Source organism: Protopterus annectens, chromosome 3.part0 (assembly GCF_019279795.1).
Source record: "Protopterus annectens isolate FY-2018-M chromosome 3.part0, PAN1.0, whole genome shotgun sequence".
NCBI lineage: Eukaryota > Metazoa > Chordata > Ceratodontiformes > Protopteridae > Protopterus > Protopterus annectens.
The window spans coordinates 899,034,251-899,055,272 of NC_056731.1; the positions used below are offsets into that span (position 1 = coordinate 899,034,251).

General features: G+C 43.5%; 1 protein-coding gene across 1 annotated transcript in view; it reads left to right on the forward strand.

The window, feature by feature from the left end:
- Window positions 1-21,022, forward strand: part of PRKDC (protein kinase, DNA-activated, catalytic subunit) — a 4,917,417-nt gene that overhangs the window by 371,668 nt on the left and 4,524,727 nt on the right. Inside the window, exon 5 of the mRNA XM_044065724.1 lies at window positions 9,382-9,539. Coding sequence (XP_043921659.1) covers window positions 9,382-9,539 — 158 coding nt within the window. The remainder of the gene's footprint in view (window positions 1-9,381; window positions 9,540-21,022) is intronic.

Here is a 21,022-nt window from a genome sequence, read left to right on the forward strand (position 1 = left end):
GACAACATTGCCTTAGCCTCTTCTAGGCTGTGTAAGGCCTTTCTTAAAGGCACTTTTCTGTTGTGCCCTCCTGTCAAGGATTCAGTGCCCCCGTGGGACCTTACCTTTGTCCTGCAGGCATTGGTGGCTCCTCCATTCGAACCTGCAGCTTCGGTGGATTTAAAATTTTTATCCTGGAAGACAGCTTTCCTAGTCGCCATTACATCTGCTAGGAGAGTTTCTGAGCTTCAAGCTCTGTGTGCTGTGCCTCCTTATTTGGCCTTCCATAAGGATAGGGTCTCCCTCCATACTAATCCTTCCTTCTTACCTAAAGTGGCATCTGAAGCAAACATAAACCAGTCCATTAAGCTGCCTGTTTTCTTTCCTAATTTCCAAAACAAGGGTGAATACAAACTTCATTAGTTAGATGTTCGTAGACAACTTCACTTCTTCATAGAACAAAATCATTCCTCAAGACTGACCAGTTGTTTCCTTTTCCAAATCCTTTCTGGGAAAAGCCATTTCTAAGGTTTCTTTGGCCAGATGGATCACTGTTTGCATTTCGCATGTCTACAAAGCCAGAGGTTTATCTCCTCCTGGTATTGTTAAGGCTCACTCTACCAGGTCCATGGTGACTTCTGCTGCTTTTTGGTCTAGGGTTCCTTTGGACGACATTTGTGCAGCAGCAACTTGGGCCAATTCACATACCTTCATTTACCATTACAAATTAGACCTATTTTCTAGGAGTAGAGCATCCTTTGGCTCTGCGATGCTCAGGAATGTCCTTCCATAATGGTCTTCCAGGATTGGAGTAGCTGGGGACTCTGTCCCACAGGTTGCAGATAAAATTAAGTTAACTACTTCAGATAAAGAAGTCATGTACTCACCATAACGTTCCATCTGAGTAGTTGCACTTCATTTTTCTGCAACCTTCTCTCCCTCCGTCCCCTGGACCTTGTCCTGTCTATACAGGTTTGGTTCATTGGGTGGAGTTGCTTATGTATTTAGTTGCAGCAAACTCGATCTGAGGGAAGGTAGGAGATGGTAGTGCATTATGGGTAGGGGAGGAGCTCGGCGCAGATGCTAGAAAAAAAGTTGCCGGTTCTGATCCGATATGGATTCGAATACCCACAGGTTGCAGAAAAATGAAGTATAACTACTCTGATGGAGTGTTATGGTGAGTAAATAACTTTTTTTTGGGGAGTGTAATGAGTTGGCAGGTTTTAAAAATTCCCTGCAGAGTACTGCATCAGAAATATTGAGTGAGCAAATTGCTGTAAGTAAGAGAATGATTCCTTTGAGCTGGGATGCTGGATCTGAATTGCATAGACATAGACCTAATTAATTATGTTGGCTGTCAAAAAAGCAATTACTAGAAAATGGAAATCAGTGTCTACACCAACTGTATTTGAGGTTTTGAATATTATAAAAAAAGATGAACTAGATGAGAGATGTTTACAAGAGGGAAGGAGCAAATTACATAGAAGTAAACGGGAAATCCGGTAACAATACATGCATAATAATGTTCAGGAGGAGGGAGGTGCAAGTGAAAACAAGAATTCAGCAGTTTTTTTTGTAATGGTGGACTGATAATAGCAAAGACAGTATACGTGATGTATGTTGTATTTAAGTGGAAAATGTTAAAATCGTTTTTATGTTTGTCTTGAGTGATAATTTACTAAAGGTGTTTAAAAAAAAAATGAGCTACAGGTATAGTTGGGGAGGACAGGATATAGTGCAAAGCAGTATGGGAGAGAGGATGGCAGTTGTAAATTATCCTAAATTTTAGGAAGAACTGCACAGGAGAACAGAAACAGGAGTGGGATGGTATAGGGAGTAGGTGTTCCTGATAGGGTGTATATGGGCAGTATAATGGTAGAGTAAGGTGGGCTGGGTGAGAATTGGAGGTGGAGAGCAGAGCATAGCAGGCTTCCCAGCATCAGGCCATTTGTTACAGAGAGCAATCATTTGATAACCAGTGTGGAGAAATTAACAAGGAGGCATAAAGCAGAATGAGTTTTCTTTCATATATTGAATGCCAATACCAAGAAGTTAGGTTGATGAAGTAAGTGGCATGTACAGTATAGTCTACTGGTCAACTACGTGTGTGGTTCTTGGAGTGCAAGGGCTACTCCTTTGGGAGAATGTCGGAGACATATTCCAGGACAGGCAAATATTGATTAAAGTTAATACACAGCAAGGCTATAATATTCTTAATGAAAAAAACTTTCAAAGTGGTGTGCCTTATGGAGAGCTCCTGCTGTGTCAGGGCTCTTTGGAGTGACCACAGGCTCTGTCCTGCAAAGAAACACTGACCGAGTGGATGTGGAGTCCAAAGTTCTAACTATGTTTTACAATGGTGCAGGGAAGGTGGAACCCTTAGAAGAAGGGGGATTATTCCCAAGTCTGCCTTCCTTGATCTAGAAATGGAGAGGAGATCCTCTTTTCTGTTCTGATCATAGACAGATTGTAGGATGGTACATGAACAAATAAAGCAGCATATGCAGAGATGCAGTACAGTCTGACAGTAGGTCATAGAACTGGGCCTCTTAGTCAGTCACGTCACAGGACACTGACTGGCAGTGTCCCATAGTGCGTTTCCACACACTACTGCAGCAGTGTTTTTGTGGGAGTGGGGCACTTGACATTGAACCATTCACCATACATGACAGATGTCATTTTGACATTATCATCCCAAATCAGGAAGTTCCTTTGATTTTTTTTTTGTACTATGTGGGCTCCACCTGATGTATTTAGTTTTCTCATGTAGTCTATCCACCTTCGGGTCTTCTCAGGTGATTAGAGAGAGAAGTTGTAGTTGATTGCTTTGCCTGGTGAGTTCAAGCTTTCAAGTCCCTGTCTGTAGGAGAGCATAGGATTCCCTTTTTAGGCACACTTGCTCTCTTGTATTACATTGTCCTGCTGGACCTTCCCTTCCAAGCAGACATCTTGGAAGTGAATATAATGCCAAAAAACCTCCTGTTCTTAAGGCTTGCTCCTTTTTAAGTAGAATTTTCCATCTGGGTTAAACTTTTTTTTTTTTATTATATCAGATGTGTACTTCACATGCAATTCTGACCATACATGAGGCTCTTGATTTTTAGTTATTCCATTTCAGGTGCTGCAACATTTTGCCTTACAGTGAATAACCCTTTGGATGACAAAACTTTGTCCTAAGCATTGGCTTTTCATGCAGTCTGTACTCTTAAGAAGGATTTTGCTACTTTACACACCTTTGACGAGCTACAGCTTTTCTCCTTGGAACAAGAACGTCAAGATCGCTAAGCTTGTCAATCCCCTTTTCAAACCAGCTGTTTTGCTTATCTGAATTTAGTCTTTGGAAGATGATTCTGTTGGACATGATCTGAACCTATATAGTCTCCAGTTTTTTGGCCACTGATGTTCTTCGTGTTTCACTGTTGCAGTCATTCTATTGGGGTTATCTGCTTGCAGGTAGCCCTCAGTCGGCCTGATTAACAAAGTTTTGGGTCCTGCGTCGGTTGCTGTCCCTTCTTCCATGTCGTCAGGGGTATAAAACATGCAGCAGATGCCATTACATCAGTCTTTCTTGCCGTGCGGTGCCCGAAGCAGAAGCAGTTCACAAGTGCCGGTCTGCCTACTCCTGAAATTTTCGTTTTCGAGTTTCAGAACCGAAGTCTTCAACTAAAGCTAAGTACCCCGTTGGAGAAACTTTTTCTTGCTCCTTACCGATGTCAGTAAAAGTTAATAATTGCATTACTTGTGGAAAGCAAATACCTCATAAAGATTTTAATTCGTACTGTATTCCTTGCCTAGGCCCCTGACCATGATGTACCTTACTGGTTTTGTGCTTTATTTAATCAGCGCACTATCAGTCATCAATATATTTATGCCTCTAAATATTTCGTTTCTCGATTTAATTACCCAGAAATGTCATCGGTTAGCCATCCAACTACCAGGATTCCAAAAAAAATGCAGATATAGACTGAGACAGGCCGCCGAGGTCCAAAACCTCCGACACTTCTAAGCGAGTCGCCAGTTCGCTGGTACTCAGTGAGGCGCTTTTGCAGCCTGTGATATCTGCTACTTCTGATTCGCAGGCCTCTACTGAGACCTATTCAGAGTCTGGTATGCCGCAATATGCTTCAACTATGGGACCCGCGGATGTCTCTACCTTGGATGGGTCCGGAGCCACTGTGCAGGCACCGGCTTCTGAGGGTGTATTCAGGCCGACTGACTTGCATATTAAACTGACGCCTTCTTCTTTACTTGGGCCTAAATCTCGATCCATGTCTAAAAAAACGATGCCCAGGCCGCATGCTCAGGCCTAAAAAACAAATGATAAGAATGGCTGAAGACCTAATAACTCTAATCAGGGGTAGCCAACCCCCCCCCCCCCCCAAGAGGCCTAGGGCTGAGCTTGATTATGAATCTTCTGATCAGGATTCTGTATTTCTGACTCTTCTGATGACCTGGATTTGTCTTTAGCTACTTATGAGGATTCTGAAGCAGAGGACTCTATTCCCTCTGCTTCCCCTCCTGAGGATTTCTCTTTTGGGGAAACCTTACATACTCTAAGGGAGTATTTCCACTGGGAAAGCCAGGATTTTTATGATTCAAAAATAGGCTTGGGGATTTCCTTCTCCTACCTCAGCGTAGGCCTTTAGCTATTCCTCCTGTACTAGACATGGTGGTTGATGCTTTCTCAGAATTTAGTTTGGCCCCTGATTCCCTGCCTCCCATTCCCAGAAAACCTGACAGATACTACAGGGTCCCCGAGTCCCACAAGTTCCTTTTCAAAAATCCTATTGCAGATCCAGAGACTTTCACAGGGGCCTAAGGGCATTAAGGCTTCTACTGCTAAAAATCCTACCCCTTCTGATAGAGACGCCAGGGCGCTGGATAGATGGGGTAAGAAGGTTTACACTTCTGCAGCCTTGGCCATTGGGGCTTTAAACTGCCAGTTTCATATGTTAAAATATCAGCAACATGTTATTGGACTGCTTAAGCAGAAAATGTTTCCTGACTGTGTGGAAAATAAAGAATTACAGGATTTAATGCATTCTGACGAACAAGTTGGAAAACGCACTTTGCAATGTGGTTTTGATTCATTAGAGGCCTCTTGCAGGGCTGCTGTTACTGGGTCTGTAATCAGAAGGCATGCTTGGCTTAAGGAGCAATCTTTGCCTGATCATGTTAAAGCTAAATTGTTGGATGCTGCTTTAAATCGGGACCGCCTGTTTGGCAACAAGGCTGAGGAAGTTCTTAAAAATATGGAAGATAAAGCTAAATCTATGCAAACTGTTAAAGATTTTTTACAAGTTCAGCCTCCTAGATTTAGTAGGCGCTGGCCCTCTAAGAATTGGTCCTTTCCAGCCCCTTCCATGTCTTCTCAAGCCAAACCCAGACACAGCAAAAACCCCAGGTTTCAGTCCCAGGGGACTCACAGAACTAAGCAGTGGGGGCCTCCACTTCCAAGTCTGGGAATAATAAGACTCCCCCTGTGGTAAACTGTCTCACTTCCTTTTAAAATTTCCAAGCACTTATCAACTGACTGCCCCTTTTGGGGGAAAGATTGCTCTTCATGCAAAGAATTGGGAACTCATTACCCAGGACAAATGGGTTTTAAATAGTGTCCCAGGGATACAGATTTCACTTCCACACGTTGCCAACACCAAGTGGGTGGCCGGACCTACCCCCAAATCCGTGAGCAGAGGCCCTAAAACAAGTACTTTCTCTCTTAAGCATGGTGCTATTCAACTGGTGTCAGAAGAGGAAAAGGGACAAGGTTTCTACTCGACTTTTTCTGGTACCCAGAAAAGACCATTCATGGCGTCCCATTCTGGACCTGTCTACTCTAAACACCTTTTTGGAGATTCCAATATTCACGATGCTGACTCTTCACCAATTACTTACTATGTTAGGCAAAGATGCCTGGTTGGCAACACTCGATTTAAAAGAAGCATACCTGCACATCCCAATTGGGGAATCTTGCAGAAGATACCTATGCTTCAAAGCAGGCTACACGCACTATCAGTTCTCTGCACTGCCCTTTGACTTATCTACAGCAACCAGGGTATTCACAAAGTGCCTAGCTCCAGTTATTGCATTTTGCAGGCAAAGAAATATTCAAATATACCCATAACTGGACGATTGTCTAGTTCAGGCAGAAAGCCAGGGCATACTTTTGAATCATCTGGCCTTTGTAAAAACGGTTCTAACTTGTCTGGGGTACACCATAAATGAAAAGAAAAGAAATCACACCTGGTACCCTGTCAGCAAATTGTATTCCTAGGAGCAACCTTGAATACAACTTCCCAGATGGCTTATCTCACACCAGAAAAGCAAATTCATTTGACAACCTACTTCAAACAAGTGGCCACAAAAACCTTGCTATCTGCAAGACAAATACTGCAAGCCTTGGGGTTCATGGCCTCCTGCATTCTTCTAATTCCATATGCAAGACTGCATATGAGGAAACTACAGTGGTATATAAAAAGCCTATGGTGTCAACATTCTCAAGACTTAGAAACAATGATTCCTATCATACCTTGCCTACGCCTAGAGTTCCTTTGGTGGGCAGAGGCCTGCCACCAAAACAACGGACTACCTTTCATACCACCCCCTGCCACCCAAACCCTAACAACAGATGCATCAGACTATGCATGGGGGACTCACCTGGCAGGGAAGTGCATTCAGGGCAAATGGAACCCAAGTCAAATGCACCTGCATATCAATCAATAAGAAATGTTAGCTGTACAGAATGCTCTGACAGCCTTCAAGGACCACATTCTTCCAGGGCAACTAATGGTAAAGACGGACAACACCACTGCTTGTGGTACATAAACAAGCAGGGGGGGGTACACATTCTTACCTCCTTTGCAGACTAGCCATGGCATTATGGAATACATCCTTGAGCTACCAAGTGCACCTACAAGCTCATTTCCTGCCAGGAAAATTAAATACACTGGCAGACAAACTAAGCAGAAACCTCATGGACCCACACGAGTGGAAACTGGAACCAAGGATTTTCAACATGCTGACAAGCAAATGGGGGAGCCCAAATATCGATCTTGTTTGCCTCTTCCCAGAACTACCAATTGGACAAATTTTGCACAAGGACTCTCCACAAAAACAGGACAAACAAAGGATGATTTTGATTGCTCCAGACTGACCACGCCAACACTGGTACCCCCTCCTGCTCAGTGTGTCATGATTATCTCCATGGCACCTGCCTCAGACTCCTTCCTTGCTGTCTCAGCAGGAGAACCAGATTCTGCACCCTCAGCTTCCAACACTGAACTTTGCAGCCTGGCTAATTATTTAATCTCTCCTTTACCATCCATCGGCAAACCTGTGATGGATATCATTTTAGAGGCAAGGAGGCCAAGTACTAGAAAATCTTATGCTAAAAAATGGAAAAGATTCTGTGCCTGGAACCAATCTCAAGGCATGAGCACACCAGCGCCCATTTTACCTCAGATTTTACAATACTTAACTGAGATGCTTCACAAGGGCCTGTCTTTTTCCTCCATTAAAATCCACACCTCAGCCATTTCAGCTCATTATAACACAGAACCTCCCCTCTTCTCTTTTCCATTGCTCAAGCAGTTCCTCAGAGGGGCCAAATATTTGAGACCACCCAGGAGAGCTCCAACCCCAGCCTGGGACCTTAAATTTGTCTTAGAGAAACTCACTCTACCTCCTTTCGAGCCAGCTGCTACTGCAGACTTAAAATTTCTTTCTTGGAAAACAGCTTTCCTTTTAGAAACCACTTTAACCAGAAGAGTATCTGAATTACAGGCCCTTATGGCAGTGGAGCCTTTTATAATCTTTCATGCGGACAGGGTGTCCCTCAGAACCAATCCATCCTTCATGCCCAAGGTGGTGTCCAGTGTTGTTCTTAATCAGTCCATTCATTTGCCAACCTTCTTTCCCAATCCACAGAATAAAGGGGAATGGATACTGCATTCCTTATATGTGTACAGACAACTTAGATTCTACTTGGACAGGACTAAACCTCAAAGGAAATCTGAACAACTGCTGGTGGCATTTGCTGCAGGGGCAGAGGGGAAGGCTATTTCAAAGCAAACCATTTCTAAATGGATTAGCCATTGCATTCATTTCTGCTATAAGCACCATGGAAAACCTATCCCCCAGGTGATCAGACCTCACTCCACCAGGGCTGCATCTACCTCTACAGCCTTTCTCAGAGGTGTCCCTACCAGGGACATCCTAGAAGCTGCTACCTGGAGTTCTGTGCATACTTTAACCAAACATTATCATTTGCCAATTTTCTCTAAATCCAGAGCTGGCTTTGCCACTGCAGTCTTGCAGGGCATTATAGCGGGCCCTGATGCTGTCTAAATTCCTCCTCCCAACCATAGCTTTGGGAATCTACCCAAATATAATGACTGCAACAGTGAAACATGAACATAGTACAGTTGTGTACACTTACAATAAATGTAGATATTCGAGTGTATTCACTGTTGCAGTCCTGGTTACCCTCCCTCCAGCCCCTTAACTTCTTTTGGCTATACCTCTACTTTCCTTTACTATGCTTAAAAGCCTTTTTGGTGTATTTGCTTTTTTGTTGGAGGTATATCTTTGTGCTTTTATGTTTAATTGCTTACCATTAGGGGGGCACCTGACATCTGGGGCAAGAAAAACTGATGTAATGGCGTCGGCTGCATGTTTAATACCCCTGGCGACCAGACATCATGGAAGAAGGGACCACAACCGATGCAGGACCCAAGACTTTGTTAATCTGGCCGACTGAGGGCTACCTGCAAGCAGATAACCCAAATGTAATGACTGCAACAGTGAATACACTAACATCTGCATTTATGGTAAGTGTACACAACTGTACTTTTTGTAGGTGATAATGTTTCCCCATTCACAAAGGTTGGGTGTTATGAAGCGCTAACTCATATTTCTTTTTGAAAGTAATCACAGAAATTACTTAAAATTCATTTGCCTCCTTGTACTGGAAGCTTCAAAGGCTTTTCGTACTGTTAATTTGCACTGTTATCTCAGGTTTACTTGAAGGATAGACAAGTTCAGAAATGCAGACCAGGTTTGTCATCTTTGATCTGGCTGAATGAACTATACTTAAATTTCCTAATTATATAATTTTGCATCAGGTGGCCAGCTACCATATGACTAATGCTGTTGGAGGCCTCTCTAGTAATATTGTAGTTGCTTACATTGCCTGGTTTTCGAATGTCTTCATTGAGGACATTGATGTGCCACTTGTGAGATTGGGTATCCATATTACAGAGCCACCTGATTTCAGGTAGTCTGGCAACAGTAATCTGATTTTGAGGCTGGGAAAAAAAAACACTATTATTGATGAAAAGTTTGCAAGCATCAGAAGATCCTTACTATAAAATAGTTAATGCATTTTTTTTTTATAACTTGCAGCTGGTTTACGTTTGATTGCTGTGCATGCTGGACAGTTTGGTGTATGCCTAATGGATAGTTACCGTGTTTTGTATGAAACAATTTCAAAGTGGTGTGGCCATCAAAACCATGAAGTGAAGAAAGCTGGAAATGCAGCGTTGGAATCTTTTCTAAAACAGGTACTCCTGACTGACGCCAAAGTTATGCTGAAATGTTTTTCGTATTGATGGTTGCCTTCTAAATATGTGCCAGCTAAGCCTAAATGCTTTCACAGCATCAGATCAGTCGTAGCAGAAATAACAGTATATGCTGTAACATTGCTGGTAGTATTGTACAACTTGCTCATTGAGCAGTGTGCCTGTCACTAAGTTTTTTTCTTTACCAATAATGAAATGCATCAGGACCAGTCTGGGTCATCATTTTTTTTTTCAACTGATGGATGTTTTTGGATTTTTAAAATGCAAACACTAGTTTTGTGAGTTTTACTGCTGTCCAGTGTTTTGTTTAATGACAAACTGATGCCTAGTTCTAGCTGTATTGTCAGAGAAGAAATCTGTAACTACCACCATTCTCCAAACTTATTGCTTTCCTCAAAGCAAATACCTATAACCTGCCCATGGCAAAAGTTAAAACCTACTACTTTTACACTGTTTTAACGAAGAATCGTTTTTTTTTTTTCCCTCTGGTTTAAATATTTTTCCTGAAAATAATATAATGGCATTTATGTGAGTGCCAACAGTTTAGACAGTAGTTTTAAAGAACTAAAATACATATTTTTCAGAGTTTTACTCTTAGACTTTATGGACTACATGCCATTTTAATTAAAATCCAGCTTACTGACAAGAAATAACTTCCAAAGGCGTAGAAGTGTCAACTATAAGCTTAGTACTGTAGGCAAAATTTTCAGATAATGATTGTGCTCTAGTTGCTGTTTGTCAATGAAGTTGTAGCCCAAGACAGTCTCAGGAAAATGTGTTATTTCTTGCTAGGGATTTCTTTTTTTTTTTTTTTTTTTTTTTAGGGTGGAGATTTGAAAGAAATCTATTTAGTTATAATATTTCAAAGTCATTATTCTGTTTCCAAACAGCAATCCTTTTTGAAATTATGGAATTCTTTTGTTTTGTTTAAAGGTGGTTATAGTGATTGGTCTAATATTTAGTCTGATGGTAATAATATTAAGGTACTTTCTCCTGAAAATTTAGCTACAAATGATTTTTTCCATTATTAGATTAATGTAGGAACATTTTGCATTTGAGGAGGGAGGAGCTAGACAGAGTGTAGAGAGAGAATTTTTACATATTTTCTTGTTTTAAACTGGACAGGGCTGCTAACTTGTTAAGCTTCCATTGCATAAAAACTTGATAGGTACTGGAGCTATGATGAATGAGCATTTTGAGACTCTCTTCAGAGAGTGGTATGGAAAAATTGAATGGTCTTTGAGGACTGTGAGAAATAGTGCAAATTCCATACCTTGACCTACATGTGGCTGACATTGAAACAGTCAAGGATAGAGAGAGATTGTATCTGAAGTTGTTAATCATCTTCCTATTCATCACTGGGTTTGGTTCCAAGCCATTGGAACAGAGTCGGCCTTATACCAAGCTTGCATGCACCAAAAACTCTCAAGGTAAGCTGCTACCCACAATGCCCTTTGCTCAGTTACCTCTGATCTCGTTTGCCGCACAGCCATATAGCAACGTTTCACCAAGCTCTGCAGCCAAGTGCTTTTTCATATATATTTCCTAGTTTGAAAAAGTTTTTTCTCCTTTTATGACTTGTTCTTGTTCTATATTGCTTCAGCTCTACCCACAGGTATTTCTCTCTTACCATTGTTGGTATCTTCTTGGTATTTCTAACTTTCTACCCTTACGGTATCTTGTTACCATTGTTGGTATTTGCTTCTTTCTCCATTTCCTCTCTTTCCTCTCTCTTCCCCTTGTGTACGAGAGTGTGTTCTAGGATGTCTGAAAAGAAGAGAACTATGGGGTTTAAACACTGCTCTTCTTGCAGTGGTAAACTGCCGAATAGCGACCTCCATGAAGAATGTGTATACTGTTTGGGGGTTCCGCATTTGTGGGCGAAACCCCTGTGTGATATCTTTGCTAGTTTTAGTCAGCAGATGCTGAATGAACGTCTTAACAAACTTATTTTAAAGGGCCTACTTGCTTCGCCTTTTTCGGAGGCCATTTCTGCAGAGGTCTCACCCCCCCCCCCTTCGGACAAAAAACGTCCTCAGTTGAACCCCTCTTCCTCGGCCGGTGATAGAGGTAAGGGTCACAAGCACAAGGCCCATAAGTCCTCTTCTGAACACCGTTCTGCCTGCTTGGTGCTGACTAACACATCGGCTCAGAGCTCGGCTCCAATGAAGTTTACCGAGGTAGCCTCATCTGCGCCCACCCTGGCACCGACAATTATGGCATAGTCTTTGGCCTCGGTACCGACCAATATATTGGCTTCTTTATCGGCACCGACTTCGCCCATTTCGACTCAGATATCGGCTCCGACAACTACCTCGGAACCGTTCTTGTCATCCACCCGTATAGTGACTTCTGCTCCGAGCCTGTTCACGGTTCCAACCATACCTCTATTACCTGTTGCAAAATTGGAATAGTCGGTGCTGTTCTGTGACACCACGGACCTGAAACTCATCCAATGTGGACCCATTTGCTGGACAAGCCTGCAGCCCCTGTTTGGACCGGCCGGACTCCCCCTCAGGTGCTTCGGTGAGATTCACCAGGATTCTTTCCGAATTGGATGTGCTGCACCTTTTTGATCAGCTGCTGACTGCTAGGGGAATTTCAAATCCGCCTAGACCCTATCCCACTCCTTACCTTGGGTCTATTTCTCCAGCAACCCCTACTTATTCTCTTCTCTTGGACCCATCGGTTCCAATGCTTATCTATCCAACTCTTACTAGAGAAATTCCTTCCTCGCTGACAACTCTGAGGCTCCGAGATTCCTTTGGGTGCCGGTTCCATCGGAACCCACCCTTCCTCAATCTCATGCTTGGTGGGTGGAGCCCCCGGTTCCAGTGTTGGCTCAGACGGTTGTGCCAGCCCCGACTTTGGATCAGAGGGTGTCTACCGCTACGAGCTTAATTGAGGCTCCTTCCTGGGGTTGGACCATCTGGAGCACGGGGTGTGACCCTGGTTCCGATTTTGTCTTCTGTTCCGGGCTCCCATTCCTTTTCGGGTGGGCCCGCTTTCCAGATGATGGAGATGGCATTTGCTGCCAGCAATTCTCCACAGTTGGTTATTCCCCCAGCTCCCTCTGAGCTGCAGCTGTCAAAGGCCACCTCCCTGGGACTCCGAGAGCGCAAGGCCCAGGAGCCCCCTGTCCAGGGCATTTAACTGTTTTCGGATGTTCCCACTGAAGAACCCCCTCGGAAACAGGTGTGTAAGAGGAAACGCACTGACTTCCCGGAGGAGTCCCTCACTGAGGATACGGACTACAATGATGGGGAAGGGTCCCCATGGTCACCCCCTGACTGTCTCCTTCGGGGACATCATGGAAGCCTTGAAACAGAGGGGTGATTGGAAGTCCTCAACCCCTTCTTCAGAGGAATCCATATTCCTGCAGGCCTTTTGCTCTCAGCCCTCTACTTCTTGGGTGACCCCCCCAGCTGATGAGTTGGTTAAACTCATCCTGCAACGGGCTTGGAAGAACCTGACTCCACTGAGGCCATCCCCAGGAGATCAGATAAAGTACTCTTCCCTCCAGAGGATCAACCACATTGGTCCAGAGGCTTGCCAGTGGACGCTGTGGTGGTGGTGGCTGCCATGAAAAAGGACCTTGCAGAAGAGAGTCCTGCTTTTCACCCGCCCAACAGAGTCCTGGGTAGTGGACAGGTTAGGGAAGCGAGTTTTTGTGTCAGTGACCTTCGTGGTTAGGTCTCTGAACATTCTGGCACATTTTACGAGGCTCCAGAGAGATCTTCTCTCCGAACTCTCTGGAACCCTCGCGGGTCAAGTATCAGATGGAGCACAAGATAAAGTTGCTTCCCAACTTGCCACCCTAGAATCCATTTCTAATTCATCCATGAAGTTGCTGTCTCACGCAACCGAAGGAGCAGCTAGAGCTGCGGGTGCAGGCGTAGTCATGAGACGTCACGCCTGGATGCGCATCTGTGACCTCCAGACTCCAAGTCTTCCTTTCTAAATGCCCCTATCGAGCCTTCGGCTCTGGTGCTAAGGTCAAGGATACACTAGCCAGGTGCGAGCAAGACAGGAAGACATTGTCTGCTGTTGCCCTATGCTTTTCCAAGCCTCAGCATTCCTTCTCCAGGAATCAGATGAGTGAAAAGATGTGGCACAAGAAGTCTCAAGGTCCTTTCTGAGACTCTCGTGGTGAGGACTCCTCCAGAGGCAGAGGAAGTTCCAATAATGGAAGATGTCCCTTTTGGGGCAGAGGGAGTCCCCGGAACTAGGACTCCAGAGATTCCTTCTCAGGTAGACCATATCAGCGCTCCTGAGGCGCTGACCGATTGCTTTCCTCTGGAAGCAGTCGGGGTGAGTTTATCTTTGCACCAAGCTGTCTGGCTGTCAATTACGAACGATCAGTGGGTGCAGAGAATCATTACCAGAGGCTACCATATTCCAGTAGTATCCTATCCAAGACCTCCGAAATCCCTTCCCGATGTTCCACCCACTCAAAGGGAGGAGGCAGCTTCTGAAATATGAAAGCTATTTCAAAAACGAGCCATCCAGCAGGTCCACTCAGATCAGTGCAGATCAGGGTTCTACTCAAGGTTTTTTTTTGGTGCCAAAGAAAACCGGGGACTGGAGGCCCATTCTGGATCAGTCAATTAAACAAATCAGTAGTTCAGACCAAGTTCCGCATGGTCATGATTCAGTCCATCCTCCCCTTTCTTCAGGAGGGTGTGTGGATGTGCTCATTTGATTTCCAGGATGCGTATTACCTTATCAAGATGGGCAAACGCTCCAGGAGCCTCCTTTGCTTCCAGTTGGGAGCCAATCACCATCAATTCAGAGCCCTGCCTTTCGGTCTCTCGACAGCCCCCAGAGTGTTCACGAAATGTCTTGTACTGGTAACAGCTCATCTGAGACTTCAGAGATTCCAGGTGTTTCCATATCTAGATGATTGGCTCCTCTCTGCCCCACCAAATGTCTTCTAGTTAGGGCCCTCCGCTACACATTGGCTCTAGCCAAGTTGTTAGGCATCATCATACACTGGGAGAAATCAAACTTTCCACCATCACAACTGGAATTCATAGGGGCAATATTCAACACGCAGTCAAGCCTAATCTCACTCCCTCTCCACAGGATTCAGAGACTCAGGGCACAAGTTCAGGTGATACTCTGTCAAAGCAAGGTGTCTGCAAGGAAGATTCTTCAAGCCTTGGGATCTATGACTGCAGCCATCCCCATAGTTCCTTTAGCCAAACTACACTTGAGATTACTACAACGGCTCCGTCAGGCCCATTGGATACACAATCTCCACCCCCTGAGCTCAAAGATCCTCATCACCAGCATTTGCAAACAAGATCTCCTCTGGTGGATGAGTACAGACTAAAATCTGTGGTGTTGTCCCCTCCAGGTTCCATAGCCCAGTGCCACGGTGACCATGGATGCTTCCCTGATGGGGTGGGGTGAGGGGGGCACTTCCAGGAAAAGTCAGTCCAAGGCACGTTGTCTGATGTAGAGGTCAATTTGCATATCAATGTCCTGGAGTTGAGTGGTGCTGTTGGCATTGCAAGCTTTTCATCTGCTTCTTCCATCCGGAACGATTGCTGTCCAGTCGGACAACATGTCCGTGGTCTGGTATGTAAACAGGGAGGGACCAAGTCTTACCCCCTTTGTCACGAAGCCATGAGAATCTGGCAGTGGGCGATAGCTTCCAACCACTTCCTGATCACAACGCACATCCCGGGAGCTCCTACGTGATTGTGGACAGAATAAGCAGATGCATTCTTCATCCTTACAAGTGGTCTCTCAACCAGAGTGTGGCAATGGAAATTTTCAGCCGCTAGGGCCAGCCATGCTGCTACCTTTTCGCCTCTCCCTCAAGTACAAAATGCAGCAGCTACTTTGCCCTCTTTCCCCTTCTCGGGGAGTCACCGAGAGACACTCTATTCCACGATTGGCCCACGGGTCTTTATGCTTACCCTCCAATTCCTCTGATTTCCCTTGCTCTACGGAAGGCCATCCAGTTGAGAATCAAAATTATCATCATCGCTGCATTCTGGCCTCGCCAAGTGTGGCTCCCCTTCCTTCGACCTCCTCTGTTACAACCACCTTGGTTCCTAGACACTCATCAGGACCTAAAATTTCTCACCCACAAGAGCCGACTCCCCCAAATCTGTCCACCCTCAAGCTGACAGCTTGGTTTCTCCACTTCTGTTAGTTGCCAAGCAGGAAACTCTTCACCTGTCCGGGATATTATTTTGGCTTTTCATAAACCATCCACCAGAAAACTGTACAGGGATAAATGGAAAAAAATCTCTATTTGGTCATGTAATCCGGAGCTAGACCGGTTCTCAGCCCCTATAGCCACTCTTCTTCATTATTTGACTGAGCTGTTCTGCAAAGGGGCCTCTGCTTCTACCATTCAAGTCCATCTAGCAGCTATTTCCAGCTTCCATAACTGGTCTGAAGGAGTACCACTTACCTCTTATCTTTACAAGACCTTCCTCAAGGGTATTTTTCACAGCAGGCCTCCCATCAGACAGCAGGTGGAGGCATGGAATTTGTCCTGGGTTCTGCAGGCTCTCTCCCTACCACCGTTTGAGCCAGCTCCCACCTGTGATCTAAAATTCTTATGGAAATCCTTATTCCTGGTGGCTATAACTTCAGCAAGATGAATTTCTGAATTACAAGAATTGTGTATCAAGAGCCCTTATCTGATCTTTCATAAGGACAGAGTATCACTTTGAACTAACCCATAATTTCTCCCCAAAGTGGTTTCTGACTTTTTGATTATTCAGTCCATCGAACTCCCTGTGTTTTTCCCAAATTACTCTAGCAAGGGAGAATACTGCCTTCATTCCCTGGATGTTCATAGACAATTGTGCTTTTATCTGGACAGAACTAAATCATTTCACAAGTCAGACCAGCTTTTCATTTCCTTTGGGGGCCCTAGAATTGGAGGTGCAGTATCAGAGGTTACTTTGTCTAAATGGCTCGGGGATTGCATTGCCTTCACATGTTTTCTTATGGAGGGATCTAAGCCTGGCCAAATCAAAGCTCACTCAACTAGGGCTATTGCAGCATCTGTTGTCTTCCACTCTAGGGCCTCCATGGATGACATTTGTGCAGCTGCCATTTGGGCTAAGCCCCACACTTTTATCAAGCATTGCAAATTGGATCTGATTTCCATGGGAAGAGCAGCCTCTGGTTCAATGGTTCTCAGGAATATTCTTCTATAAGGGCCACCCAGGTTCTCCAAGTAGCTGGGGACTCTGTCCCATCAGTGATGAATAGGAAGAAGATTAACAACTTCAGATTAAGTTATGTCTTTCTTACCATAACGTTCCATCTGAATTGTTGATCTTCCAGTCATCACACCCTCCCACCGACTTCCTAAGGTTCCTGGCGGATCTTCTGGGTCTTTGTGGTGTATTAGGGTTTCTGTGCAGCGATGGCCTCTGACTTATTCTTTCTCTGTATGTTGCATGCAAACTCTATCTGAGGTAACTGAGCAAAGGGCATTGTGGGTAGCAGCTTAGCTTAAGAGTTTTTGGTGCATGCAAGCTTGGTATAAGGCAGACTCTTTTCCGAGGGCCCGGAACCAAACCCATCAGTGTTCGCTGGAAGGTCATCAACAACTCAGATGGAATGTTATGGTAAGACTTAACTTCTTTTTTTGAGATCTAATCATGGTGACAGAAATTACAGACAATGCATTGCCTTTCTCGGAAAACGTCAGCCTGGTTGTAAGGCTGCTGTTTGTGGTTCTCCATATTTGATTGGTTAACAGTAGATGTAAATAGATTTTCCTTAGGTCAGAAAATTACTTTAGATGCAGATTTGAAGATGACGTGCTTAGTTAAAAGAGCAGCATTGACAAAATATTTTTGACAGACTGATTTTTCCTGAAAATTATGTTCATAAAGTAGAAGAAAGTATTTTAAAAACTAAACCAAAGCAAGAATGCAGAAATGAGATTCTGCTGATAGGGATGACTGCAATTATGGATACAGGCAACAGATAGGAGGGGGATGGAATTTATTGGAGAAAACTGGTAAAAGACCCAAGGTATTGGGAGCAAATAATTAGAGGGGAAAGGGTAGTAGAATGGGGAGAAGCCAAGAATTTATTTGGACTGCAGGATAGAGATTGCCTTCCCTATCAAGGATTGATATCAGAGTATAGGCAAAGAGAAAGAAATATGTGGATTCTAAGTACAAGACCAGCACTGATAGAGTTTTTAGTGGAATCTAGAACAGAAACCGCTGTTAAGAGAATAAAAGAGTAGGTTATACAAAGTAATGCATGGTGACTATAAGAATCAGTCGGAGGAGATTAGAAAGGATTGTGAAGATGGATTGGATAAGCAATTCACAAAGAAACAATGGGCGAGATATATGTACATCTCCCAAATATGCAGCAAAGTCTGGAAGATTTAGGATATTTGCTTGGGAGTGTTTACTTGGGTATTTTTATACACCAAGTAGATGCCAAAGAATTTTTCCTCGGGTAGATAGCAAATGTTGGAGGTGTGATGAGGAAGAAAAGGTAGCTGGGAGCATATTTTCTGTGAGCATTATGAGTTGGCAGACTTTAACGATTCTTTGTAGATGGCTCTGTCAGAGATACTGGGTCAGCAAATTGATGTAACTAAAGTAATGATTTTTTTAGCTATGATACCAAATTGGGATTGCGTAGACGTAGTAAGGCCATGCTGAATCTAATTATGGTGGCTGCCAAAAAAGCAGTTGGAATATAGAAATCAAAGTCTAACCCAACTTTACTAGTAGTGAATATAGTAACAGAGCTAAAATAACTGGAATTGGGATCTTTAGAAAAGGGTAGGAGCAAATTACATGGGAAATGGAAACTGTGGGAACAGTACATGCAGTGGAGGAATGAGGTTTAAAAGAAGGCAGTTTTTAAATGAGGTATGTAAAGTTTGACTGACTGGGACTGGATGGATTAAAAGAGATGTATAATGTTTGCAACTAAAATTATCTGTAGGATTTAATAAAGTCTACATGGTGATTTTCCACAGTGTGCACATTGTGGCACAATGTGCACATGGGCACTGAAACTTTTAAGTTCAGTAAGCACCATGTAGCAGCATGCACCCCCATGCAAGCGAGATTAACACCATGGTATGCTAATTACTGTATAAGCAGCTGATTTTCTTGATTATCAACTAAAGCAACACATTGGAGCTATTCAACAAGCTGCAAAGCAACTGTGTAGACACCATGTTAGTGTTCCCTGTGAATTCCAAAACATTTGGAATACAGCCACAGAAAGAAGTCTACACAGAAGAAAAAGTAAACTGTGCGAGATTTGTACAGAACTGACTTTAACATGTGACAGTAAATGGATGCAACAAAAGGAGAGTAACAATAGCAACATAAATCCTTTTTTGTGCAGTAATACAAATGCAACTTTGCTCCTCCACACCCAAATTACCAATACACTTGTAAGTAATGCAAACAGAAGTGTAAAAGTGTGTGTTAATCCAAATAATTATAACTATTAAACAAGACTATTCATAGTTACATATCTATAGGTGCAATATGTAGCTGACTGAATGCAGGCATATCATCTTAAAATCAGTATTCCCTGTTCAGCACATAAACAGTTGGGCTCCTCTTCAGTTTCCGTAGCTGAACGGTTGCTTTCTAGTGTAGATTGAGGGCTGTCAGCGCAATGAAGATCCAAATGAGGTCTGAACTCATTAGAATTGCTGAACCCCAAAAAACTGGATCTGTGTAGGGATGTAAACATAGTGTAGGCACTCAGTGCTTGTGCTTAATGGATGGCAACTGTGAATGCTTACATCAGATGGGTATGTCAGGTTAGACGTACAAAGTTGCATGTACTTCTGTCAAGTTTGGAAATGCAACTAAGCAGTGAACAATTCACAGGTTCTGTTTCATTAACATCCAACATTCTCCATTTGTGTGCAAATTGTGTGTTTTGTCGGTTTTTATTTATTTATTATTTTTTGGACATTGTTTGCATGATGCAGTGCTTAGTACAGTCATGAGCAATGGAGAAATAATGGAAGGTTTGGCTATTCTTATCTTGTTTGCCCGGCATTACATGATGGGCAAAAGGGCGACCTTAAGAGTGACTAATACATAACTGAATGTCATGCAACTCTTGCAGTGGCAGCATTGCTAAACTCTGGCAGTTAGTATCGAGCCTTTGAAATACACCTGCTACTTAACTGATTTTGTGGCAGCAGGTGTTAATGTAGTGATATGTTCCTTTTTGGGGCCAGCTGGTACTGGGTTTGCATACAACTGTACATAATACTTTCAACTACTTTTCCTTTACCATTGGTGTGCAGTGAGCACCATCGTGAAATAATGCATTAAATAAAATAAATGGGGAGGACAGGACAATGGTAAAATGGGTTGCAAGCAGGGAGAAGAACAAATGGAAAGTAATACAAGAGTCTGCAGGAGGGAGATGGGAAAGAACCATAGCTATCCATTTCTTCAACAGTAAAAGCTGATAATATATGCAGAATATTGGCTGAATTTGAACTTTTACCTCCAGAGAGAGGGGTGACCACAACACAGTCATGTTGGTATAACCAGTTGGACTGAATCAAGTGTGTCAAGAAGATGTGTGTGTGAAATAGAGAGCTATGTATGTGATGATTTTTTTTTCTGGGACATGTGCCCTTTTTGAGAGAGAGAGGAATGTTGGAAAAGGGACATAGTGTAGGTATGTCTGGGTCTAGTAAGGTAGGTGAGGAAGCAGTTGCAGACAGATGAGACAAATGAGACAAGACAACAGGGATAGTGATGGACTTTAGGTCAGTGGACACCATGGATGGGGGGTGAGGCTGGGGACATCCAGGACCCATGCATGTCAAGCTGGTTGACAGTGTGAATCAAGTTTCTTGCCAGTTCCAGTTACCATGTTTACTGGGAATGTGCAGACTGTTAGAAAATGTTGCGTACCATCACACAAACATGGTGGTCCAGGATGTGCACTGGTAAGCAGTGAGCAACAGTGGCAAGTAATGCAATTTCAGGGTTATTTGATGTACAAGCACTTGTGTAAATGTGTTAGTCAAATGTGAAGGCCATGCCAGTCCAGAGAGCAGAAATATACTTACAGGAACATATTACACAGTATACCCACAGTCATACATTTGATAACAAACGTGATAACACACATAAATAAAAGAATAACTGACACCATATTACTGTCTCAGCTCTCATCTATACAATTAATATCAGCTACACTGTCAAGTTTTAGAAGTGAAAATAACTGTAATGGGGAAGTGGAACAACAGTAAAAGTGAATGGAATATGCTGCATTTGAACCCAGAACCGTGTATGGAATATGCTGCATTTGAACCCAGAACCGTGTATATGGCAGTCAAACACTTACACCTGTTGCCGCAACAAGGTTAAGAAAACACTTGTCCATGTTGCAGTTCATTGCTGTAAACTGCTGTGCCACAACAATAAAACAGGTTCCACACCCTGTACTAGAACCGATGACTA